This window comes from Dermacentor variabilis, chromosome 1 (assembly GCF_050947875.1).
Source record: "Dermacentor variabilis isolate Ectoservices chromosome 1, ASM5094787v1, whole genome shotgun sequence".
Lineage (NCBI taxonomy): Eukaryota > Metazoa > Arthropoda > Arachnida > Ixodida > Ixodidae > Dermacentor > Dermacentor variabilis.
This window is the reverse complement of record NC_134568.1, coordinates 144047344-144058261: the sequence shown is the minus strand read 5'-3', so window position 1 is coordinate 144058261 and position 10918 is coordinate 144047344. Positions and strand designations below refer to the sequence as shown.

The 10918-nt window shown below is 44.0% G+C and overlaps 1 protein-coding gene across 1 annotated transcript; it reads right to left on the bottom strand.

The window, feature by feature from the left end:
* Window positions 1-1277: 1277 nt before the first annotated feature.
* LOC142572173 (uncharacterized) lies at window positions 1278-2536 on the bottom strand. The gene is made up of 2 exons (XM_075681107.1): window positions 2191-2536; window positions 1278-1903 (listed from the first exon to the last, which is right to left on the bottom strand). The coding sequence occupies exons 1-2, from the start codon at window positions 2497-2499 to the stop codon at window positions 1475-1477; spliced, it is 738 nt and encodes a 245-aa protein (XP_075537222.1). The 5' UTR covers window positions 2500-2536; the 3' UTR covers window positions 1278-1474.
* Window positions 2537-10918: the final 8382 nt, after the last annotated feature.

The window sequence follows — 10918 nt, the reverse complement described above, 5'->3', positions numbered from 1 at the left end:
TTTATTTTTATCAAAGAGCCCACTTTTATAGTCGACGCAGCAGAAATAACGCAGTTTGCGCTATGCACCAGAAACACATTTTCTTTGAAAGAAAATGTGTTTCGGTGCATGGCAAGAGTGGTGTTAACTGTGTTTATTGTACTGTGCCGACTATAAATGTGGGCGCTTTGATAAAAAGAAAACCAATGGGAAGTCAGCGCTGCCTATGTCCCTCCTATATATTCGTACCTCGTTTCGCGCGCGCTGTCATTACATCATGAGTGGTAAACGCTTACTGTATCTGAAACGAGGGGTGGACTAGAGCATTTCGCCGATGTATGGACACGCACTATACGCAAAAACCCATTTTGCTTCGGCTGAGCAATTTCAGCGACAATCTTAAGGTCTATCACACAGTTCTACCACTTTGACCAGCGGTTGCATGCGTTTCGCGAATACTCCATGCGCATGCGCTTTCCGCTGCACACGTTATTACGAAACGATGCCCGCAGACACCATGACGCAGTCCGCATTACTGCAACACGCGTTATGTTCGCAAGAATGGCACCCCATGCTTACTTTTTTTGTGCCGCCACCTGTGCGTAGGCTCGCATTTCCCATGCAGAATTTATCGAAGTGCTTACATTGCTGCTTACTCGGTTTAATGCTACCATTCCAAGTGCGACGTCTACGATCCTGAGTACACCTGAACTTTACGCCACGCACCACAGCTGTTGCCTGGTTGGGTTGTACCATGCATACGCACCTCTAACCTTCATTGTGATCGCTAGCAGTTAACCTATCAGGCTGACGAGACGGTAGTTTCATTTTCGTGAGAAAATGCTTATGCGCCCCACGTTTCAAGTGCAGTTCATTCGCTTTGGTTTATTCAGGAAAAGGCCCGTGAAATAAATTACGAGATAAAGAAAGAAAGTCATGTAACTCCGCAGAGGCACGGCGAACGCACAAGGGTACCGTTGGATGTGGAAGGTTTCAGCAGCCTCCCCTGCAGAAGCAATACTGCGTGTATTGCTTCTGCAGCTTCTTGCGTTTACTAGTGAACGCTTAGTTATTAGCCGGTGCAGGCTTGCTGATTTTATTCTGTACTTTGTTGTTCGTTTCATGCGCCTTTACTAAAATGAAACTAAAATTTCAACACAGTAGTCCTGAATAAGCTAGATATACACATATCTATGTCTCAGTGATTCCTTAGGTGAAAAAGGTTATCTGAATATTTAAGTTGCACAGCTTCGAGTGCACTGGGTGATTAATCACAACCTTGATCGCTGTTTGCGTACAATAACATTTATTTAAAAAAAATGAGAAACCGGTTCACTGTTATGTCGAGTTGGGTACTGTCTGTTGGCGCCAAGGTGGCAGGATGCTAAAGATGTGGACGCAAGAAACCTCGACCGTGATTCCGAGCTATCAACCCGCCCCGTTTGGCGTCTCTAGGCCAGCCGGAAATTTTGAGCGTGCGCGGTCGGGCGCACGGTCAACGTCTCCCATTCCCGTCGGCTTCGCGGGCGAAGTTGCGCGTGCTGTCCTTGATCTTGCGCAGCTTGTTAACAGCATCGCGCAAGTTGGACAGCAGCTCCATCTTGACGCTCACCAAATCCTCGAGTTCGCGCAACCACGTGTCGTCCTCGAGAGCGCGTGTGCTGAGCATGCGTGTGAGCAACCGAACGTCCGTGGTCATCCACAGGTCGCTGACGTCCACAACGGCGCGATATCGCCGCAGCAGATCGGCCACGGCCTCGGCTTCCTCCTGCTCCACCACCTGCTGCTGCCGATGTTGGTTCTGTTGCTGCTGCGCCCCAGCTTCAGCTGCCTGTTTCCTGCTGAGCGCCAGGCTCAGCTGTGCGGCGCGTTCTAGCTCGCGGGTCAGCTCGTTGCAGAGATCGTTGTCCTCCTTGTGCACCGGCTGCAGAGGCAGGGAGCAGTCAGATCGCGTGCGTGTCAGGAAAGCCTCATCTACGTTGCTAGCGGGTCTAAGTGAAACGTAGCGGCAACAAGTTCGCTACTGTGTTCAGCATAAACAATGTTACTCGTTTCCGTTGGTGGTAATGCAACACTAGCGAAATACTGCCGTCTCACTTGAAGACTGACCAGGACTAATCATGCGGCTGGCGAGGCAGCGTCTGCGTACGGCAAGTTCCGCTCTCTGCGCACCACGTGCATCATGCCCGAGAAGATCGCAAGGGCACTCACGGCGCAAGGCAGGGAGGCCGCCGTGGCCTTGCGGTGCAGCACGGGCGCGCCGCCGATTGAAGCGGCCGAGTCTTTGCGGTGAGACGGCAGCTGTGGAGAGGCCCTGGCCAGCGCCGGATTGAGGGCCACCAGCGTCTGGCGGTCCACGTCCTTGCCTTTGGTCTGGCCATTTTCAAACCACTCGACGGTGACGAGGCGAGAGCGCACCGCGCTCACAACAGCAGGGTGGACGCGGCCGTCGGTACGGCGGATGTCCACGTTCACCCCTGGCCGCAGGGCGTCCTCCTGCGGTAGTCCTAGCTCGGACATGTCCGAGCGCTCCAGCGCTCACTTCCCTATACGCTCACTTCCTCTTCATCGGCCCGTGGCGCGGATACTAATGGCTCATGCACGGCCGCACAGTCCCGCAATGGCTTCCACTTCCGCCAAGAAGGCCTTCAGCTCTTCGGGCACTGACCGTACCGTCCGGCACCGTATAGCGCTGTTTCTTAATTTACCTTAACGCATTTCTGTTCTGCACAAATCTGTAGCAAGAGGGTTTGTCTTTCATCAAAGAGGGTGGAAGCCACATAAAAGGACCAATTACGCGTTTCAGGTAGCCTTTGTGCTCTAAAGCCACTCTCGACGAATGAAATCAGCGTAAAAAAAAACGAGAGCAAAATGTATGGGAAAATTGATATCTACATATTGACTGCACTTAATAAAATGATGTTATTAACATATACAAATGCGTATCACCTCACGAAAATCCTTTACTGCCACGTATACGGTAACCACTTGTGACAAACCATAGGTATTTTAGGAAAGGGTAGCCGAGCTAAATTTTTTCTTATCTCAATGATAAACACTGCTAGAAAACAGGCCGAATTAGAAGAAATTTGGATCAAACATGAGCTAAAACATCGAGTGTCAATTTGAGGCACAGAGGTGATATTCAAAATCTGACATCAGGATTATTAGCGGGCTTTTCCACCCAAACATACTGTTCGTGTGGTCTTAAACCACAATGTAACGAGGCTGGTAAGGCTGAAACCTTTGTCTGATCAAGTGCGGAAGCACAACGTGCTTCACAATAGCGCCCTTTTGACTTCGCGAAAATAAATTCTGATTTACAAAGCGTCGCTTCTCCGCCGTGCTTGCTTAGTGGCTATGGCGTCGGGCTGCTAAGCACGAGGGCGCGGGATCGAATCCCGGCCATGGCGGCCGCATTTCAGTGAAGGGGAAATGCGAAAACACCCGTGTACTGAGATTTAGGCGCACGTTAAAAAACCTCAGGTGGTTCAAATTTCCGGAGTCGCCCACTACGGCGCGCCTCATAATCAGAATGTGGTTTTGGCACGTAAAACCCCGTTATTTAATTATAAAGCGTCGCACTATAAACGTAAATTATAGTCTATTTTGCTAACACACATGTTTTGTCAGTGTACTTGTCTCGTTTATATACACATGTGGCCTAAGTCAGTACCAGGTTCATAAACCAACCCAGAGCCAATTAATGTTTAGCAGCGCATTCCATTATCAGAAGTGATTGAACGTTGTTTGTTTGCTGACAATCATTTAGTAGCCTATACAGCTTTTGTTATGACAGTGTCCATTTCTCCACAGTAACTAGTTTCACTTGCTTTCTTCGGGAGTGTTGATGAAAAAATTTAGAGAGAGCGATGTAAGCTGCATGTTTGCTTCACATTCCACCAGCTTCAAGAAGGTTTACAAAAAATTTTGAGAGACATTGCATAGGGGATATCCTTTTATTTTTGCGGCGCATTCTTAGCAGCACAGCATTCATCAGTTAACATTAAATTTAACTATTTCGTAGATAAATTGCAATTCCTCAACTGAAGCCCGTCAGCCATGGCTCGAAGCGTGTCCAATGAAGTCATCGGATTAGCAATAGTGTTTAAATATCTGTCCCCAAGTTCTCTCACTAAATACATTGCTGCTCCACTTAGTTCCGTCCCGCACTGCGCAAGAAAGCCTTTATTGGTAAATCACAATCAGTACACCACTGCAATCCTTCGCGACTTTGGGGAAGGATATTGCGAAACCCGTGGTATATGTCGCGGTATTCCTGGCAAACTGAGCCTCGAGCACGTACTGGCTTCAACTCTGTAACTGCCACATGCGATCTAAGGTATTTGAATGTTGGTTGGTGAGTATTACATATGTGTAAAATCTACCAGTAATTGTTACGTGTTCGTTGGGTAATGACGAGTTGCAAGGAAAGAGTCGTTATTATGTCAACTGTGCTGTGCGCCAGGAAATTGACACTTCCTTCCTTCAAGAAGGAAGTACAACGAGTTCATTAGCAGCATATCTTGTCAAAGCTGGTCAGTGTTCTTTTGTGAATTGCACTCTTTCATTGCAACCAGTGGATGGCCCCAAACGGCGCCCACTCGAGGTAGGCGGTACAGATTGTAACCACATGCTCGCGTCAAACACCCGCCGACACACGCCTACGCTCCTGAGTGACTGCTGGTGGAGGCACGCGGAGTGAAAAAGAGCGGCAGGCGATCACCAATCAGAATTCGCAGCTTCTGGGAATTCCGTAACGGGTCCTCGAGTCTCCTTTAACCGGGAAGAGTGCCGAAGCGGGCAAGAAGCGCTTGACGACGCGTGCATATGGTTACGGTTTTCCCGTCGGCACCTCGACTGCGTCATCGCAAATGCAAAGCGACGCCTCTGCAGCGAGCATAGCGTGCCTCACCACGCGATCTCCCTTCTATGACTTCGCAGGGTCAGCACTCCAAGGCGGCTGCTTCGGGCCACCTCACCGCGAGCCTGCTCAGTGACAGGCCGTGATTGTCCAAACGCAATTCTTGTGCACTCGCTATCAAGAACTGTGTCTGGACATCAGGGTTTGCCGCTGGTAACATCGGTGTCCAAGCGGCCATCATCGTCCGCCGAGACCAAGACCTCAGGAAGCCAGGCTTGTTTCAGGATTCCCCCTTCTTGCTTTAGTCGTCAATAAAGAGTTACGCTTCTTTTTTTTCCTGTCCTTCTCCCTGGATATCTCATCAGGCGAGCACTCGCAGGGAACTGTTCTCGAAACCTGCCACCGAAATAAAGATATCGTGAACCTCTCTGACTTCGCCCAAACCTTGGCGGTGGCCTACAACTAGAGTCCCCTGTGTGATGTTGAAACCCTTAAAAGCCGAAAAACGGTTGATGATAAAATTTTATTCAATTCTGATTTATTCGAGAAAGAAAGAAACGATCTTAGACATCCCATTGGCAGTCCAAAAGAACGTTTGTACACATTTATTTATTTATTTATTTATTTATTTATTTATTTATTTATTTATTCCTCAAATGCCCCTGGAGAGAGGTTTTACACGTGCCTAGTATAACTGCGGGCACTGAAAGGTAAGTACTGAAAGGCTAGGTGCGAGGATTCTTATAAGCACGAAGATGAGGATGTAAACGAAGCTTCTCTGTGCGAGTATGGCAACAATAGATAAACAAAGTGGCAGAAACGCGAGCACATTCAAATTCATTCCAGCCAATGGGATCTAACGACACCGGTGAAGGAAGTGCGAGCGCTATGGCTTCCTTCCACAAATATTGTGACATGACAAGAAACGTCATTGTCACAGGGAACTTACCTGGCGAAATGTGCGTTGCGCGATAGCTGCTATTCTCGGGGTACTATCATCGTGTGGAACGCTCTAGATAGCCCACACATCACTGAATGTGTATGCGAACATGAACTATGCGTATTAAGTAGCGAGAAAGTGCACTCGAAAGTTGTACAGCCATACCTTCCCTTGTGAATGACAGCTACAGGAAATAAAGAATCGGCGGCAGTATTGAAGCCACAGCAAGAAATCTTGTAATGATCATCGTCTCAACACAATAAAACTCGAAATTTTTGACAATGGGTTGGTTTTGAGCACTGAAAATGAACAAGTCGGATGTGTATACCACGCATTGACGAGGGTGTCCGCAAAATATTACCGTTATGTAAACGCCAAGTCAGATGAAGCAGAGCAGTCATTCGCCTCGCATCAAATACGACGTTACGGCGCCGAAAAAATCGAACCATACTGGTTACAACGAAACCATGGTCTCTGAACGAAAACTGAATGAAAAAACAGCCCTTCTGTGGTGGAGTTGCAAGAAAATAAGCGTTTTTATTTTGTCTCTTCCACTTCAAACAATAAAACGTGAACATATGATGTCCTCAGAACAGTACATGTTTCGGTCTACTGAAACAATGCGCAAAATACATTTCCGAACAAAATTTTTCGCTCTTAAAACGCAGCTTTAGCTCGGTGCTTACTCCAATTTCCCTAATCAATTACATGCGAAACGCACAGAAGCTTTTCTGAGACAACAGGGGGCGTATTGTGTGCCCTTTCAGTGCGAGCTGATTGGCTGGTTGAACAATGCGTCATGCGAAGGCGATAATATCGCCGAAAGGGATCGTCCGAGAATACGTCCCCTGCTTTGTTCGATTTGAGAAATAATGTTAAATTCGAATGATTCTAAGAAACATAATTTCGATTTAGAGGTTGATATTTTTCGCAAAAATTGCCGAAACTTGGGAACGTAAACAAAATATTGGAGCACCCAGTTTAAAAATTTATAACTCTGCACCAACAGTTCTACACACTAAACATTTTAACACCCTTAAGGGTGTGAATCAGTTTGTCGCCAGACAGACAACCTAAGGGTGCCGTTGCCCACACCCTACAGTTGGGGTGCAAATATAGCACCCTAGAGGAAGGGTGTCCAGCAAAATAAATTTAGGGTGTAAGGGTGCTAGTCCACATTGAAACCCATCTATGTGGGTGTTGGAAGGGTGTACAACCTTTTATTTCTGGTGTGCATGGAAGCCAGGTTCGACAGTACACGCCTTCAATCACTACTATGTACAGCGATCCACACGTAACTCTCGCGTGTGCCAGAACTTTCAAGTTCGGCTACCAAACGCACCGTCCAACAGCCGACCTTGAAGCTTCGATGAACGTACACAACACCTATACGTGTGGATCACATTACATATTAGTAATTCATGGTGTATATTGCAAAACCCGTCTTCGCTGCACAAATACAACCTAGCAAATTTGACGCTTTTGAGCATGTATATCAACACGAATTGTTATCACGATTTCCAGATCTGTATAACATGCAGCACAGACTGGTAAGACATGCTGCATTTTCACGAAAAATAAAAATGTATTTATTGCATGCTACAATAGAGTACAAGATGTACATAAATCACATGAAATCTAAACATGCACAATCACCAAACACACTGGTAATTACAACATGTACATTTCCCACAAAAATATTTAAAGATACATGTATTGATGAAATCTGTTCTTATTAGAGAAGAAACTATGTATAGCAGCACTGAAAGAGCCTGAGTTGACCTCGTAGTGTTTTGGGCCACATAAAGTGATAAATTTTCAGTACTAAGCTCCAATTAATGAAAATTCGTTTTGATGCCTTGAAAAAAAGGAGGGATATTGCAAAGGTAAATTAGGGAAGTAAATGAAATGCTGAGCAAACACACAAGAAACACACCTGTTATTTTGTACACCAATGTCACGGCAAAGCATTATGAAAAGTTTGGCAAGTAGATGTAAGGCATAACTGGACAACATTTTTGAGATTGAAACAATATTTTTCAAGCATAGACGTCCTTGAAATAAGGTTTAAGCCAGGAGCATCATTGCTCACTTTCTCTTTCCAACAAGATTACTTGAGCAGAAAAAATATGTAGAATTCTTTAGTGTCTAAATATTTTTTTTTTATTTTGCGAAACGAGAGTTCTCTGGGCTAAAAATGCTGTGTAGCAGATTTTCTAATTACAATGCCGCTTTCTTTAAATTTTTATTTTGTAACCCGAAGGCACTGGTCTGTTATACAATATGTAGTTTGAAAATGCGTTCTTTTCTTACTATAAAACAAAAGATTGAATATTCCATACTTACTACTGTCAGGGTGCAAAGGGCAGTATTAATGGAGGCCTGATAAAAACAAACCACTGTTGATTAAACTATTTTGCTGCGCCGAAAAGGTGGACAGTGTTTTAAAATACATTGTAAATTTCTAAATTATTTGCACTTAGATGCGGTAATGCAAGATTATGGCTTGCTGTAGCATATGAGTATGCAAATGAGCAAATATGGTTTATTAAATCAGCCATACTCTGGTTACTAAAAACACAGGCACAGGCAGTCATGTTAAATATCACACTGTTAACATTTGCCAGCATCAAATAGTTGTATCAAACAGTATAAATATACTGAACAGTATATTAATTGATTCAAAATTAGAAAAGATATGGTACACATTTGAGATGCAAAAACGCAATTTATGCAGCAAGTGGCATTTAGCTTTCAAAAGAAAAAAATACTGTTCACGTTTAACCACGAGGTGCAGGGACTCCATTCTCTGAGCATCTTGACCATTAAATGCAGCACACGGCTATGCTAAAATCTTGCATCCCGCATTAGCAAAATAAGAAGGGAATCATTAGAGTCCAGTCTGTGCAATTACTCATGTACACTGCGGAAAATTTGATAAGGCAACTCCTGAAAACAACCATCTTAATTATTGTGACCGGCCACATTGCACAACTTAGGTAACTGGGCAAGGCAAGTGAAAGGTAGGAGAAATTGCTATTTTGCAAATTTCGGAATTGGATATTACCGTGAACACTAAACCACTATATCATTGTGAATACAACATGGCACATACAAAAGTAATAGCAAATAAATTTATAGTAGCCTTTTCACCATAGAAAATAAGAGTGAATAAAATTTATAGACACTACCAACGACATCTCTCAACAGCAGACACTTGTCCATTAGCGTGTATGTGACCTTAATATAAATTGACATTATGAAATCTGCAATATATCTGTGCATTACACTTTATATGTACTGCAGCTGACAACCTTATTGGATATGGCACATTAAGACTTAGATACACAAGCCATGAAGAATAATTGTTTTTACACATTATTGCACTAGGAGACAAAGAGTACTGGTTTACAGAGAGTGCACACAAAATTAAAATGAGGAAACCCCCCCTGGCATTCTAATTTGCCCTGAAATACATGCATCCAGCCAAACGATCTCCAATGCAGTTTATTAGGCCCTTTCTATATCCTAAAATTTATTGTGTATTTCTTATTTACTAATTAAGTAAGAATTGGTATTTTGGCATACTTTTCTGGAAAATTTAGCATGTGTTGTCAACTCCTTTCCTTAGAGCACGCCCCCTTCTTTCAATGGGTTAGCTTGGCAATACGCTGACAAGTAGTATTCCCTTATTTAAACCTATGATCCTTCCTCATGCTCCCAATTTCTACTTCATGCTCTAAACTGTGACGTCCTTCCTATGCAGTTTATGTTGGTCTGCGACTATTTACATGATCCTTCTTTCTGTAGCCTCTCAACTAGAGCCTGAAATTTCTTGTCTCCTAAAACAATCATCTTTACCGCCCAAAACATATTGCACAGTTACCCCTCACTTAGGGGGGGGGGGGAGGGATTGTATATAAGTGTTCAGATATTCAATGAACCGCAGAGCCACAACCATTTCTCATCCTGTGCCGCCACTACCCGCATGAGTCGCAATGGTGGTAAATTGGCTACCCACCCTCTCGCTTAAAAGTACATTTTGCCACGTGGAAAATGACCACAAACATTGCATTTGATTGAATGAGTGCTCCTGTGCATGTTTCTTTTTCTCGTCTAGTAATGGCTAAGTTAAACATGGTCAAGTTGTCTGAAAACTGTCTAGCCCCAACCAATACCTCGTGTAGTTTCAAAATTATGAAACATTCATTTTTCAAGACTTGTCCCACATTAAGCATGAGACAGATTTTCATGATGCAAATCAGGAAAGGTTGTGCTTGGAGACAATGATAGGTGAGCTATTTGCTGCAAAACTGTGTGAAATGAAATATGCTTGCAATTTTCATGACCAACTAGCTCAGCACAAGAAATAGGCGTATCGCCTGCTGAAACGTTTTTTAACACCCACGAAGGTCCTGGTTTCTTGTAATTTTTTCAAGTCCCTTGCAGTCTAGATTGCAATCCGGCGCATTTTGATATTGTATTCAAAATAAAAACAGCTCAAAATTTAAGGTTTTGAGATTTATATGGGAATAAATTAATGGTAGAAGAGTGTAATGCAATGAGCAAATAACAAGCTCATTGCAGACAGTAAACAAATATTCCTTTCCTGCAAATAAATTGGTAGCAGGAAGGTGATACGAAATTAGCACTGAATGCACAATGAAGAATATGATGCTGCAATGCCCCATTTGTGAATATTCTTACATAAAGAAAATCCTCATTATGAAATTCCATCAAGAAAATGCAAGTGTATACTTTGTATCAGCAGTCATATCTGCAGTATGCACTGTACCATCGGCAATATTTAAAACCACACACAACTGCACATGATATCAACCTGAGGCCGCCAAGGAGCCTCAGAGTTCTAAATTATAACCTGACTTATTATCTTACACTACACACCTACATCTACTTACAATATTGTCTTCACAACTGCGTCCAAGACATCAACCATCTGCCCGAAGGCGAACGCAAGTGGCTCGCTCTTGATGGAGGGCACCAAGGTTGGGCATTGGTAAACTTCTGCTATCACCTGCATGACCTGCGAGAAACGACGATTTAAGTTCAAGATAAACAAATGCTATTAGAACAAAAGACAAGACCATTGGCAATGACCCTCGTTTTGGTTTGCA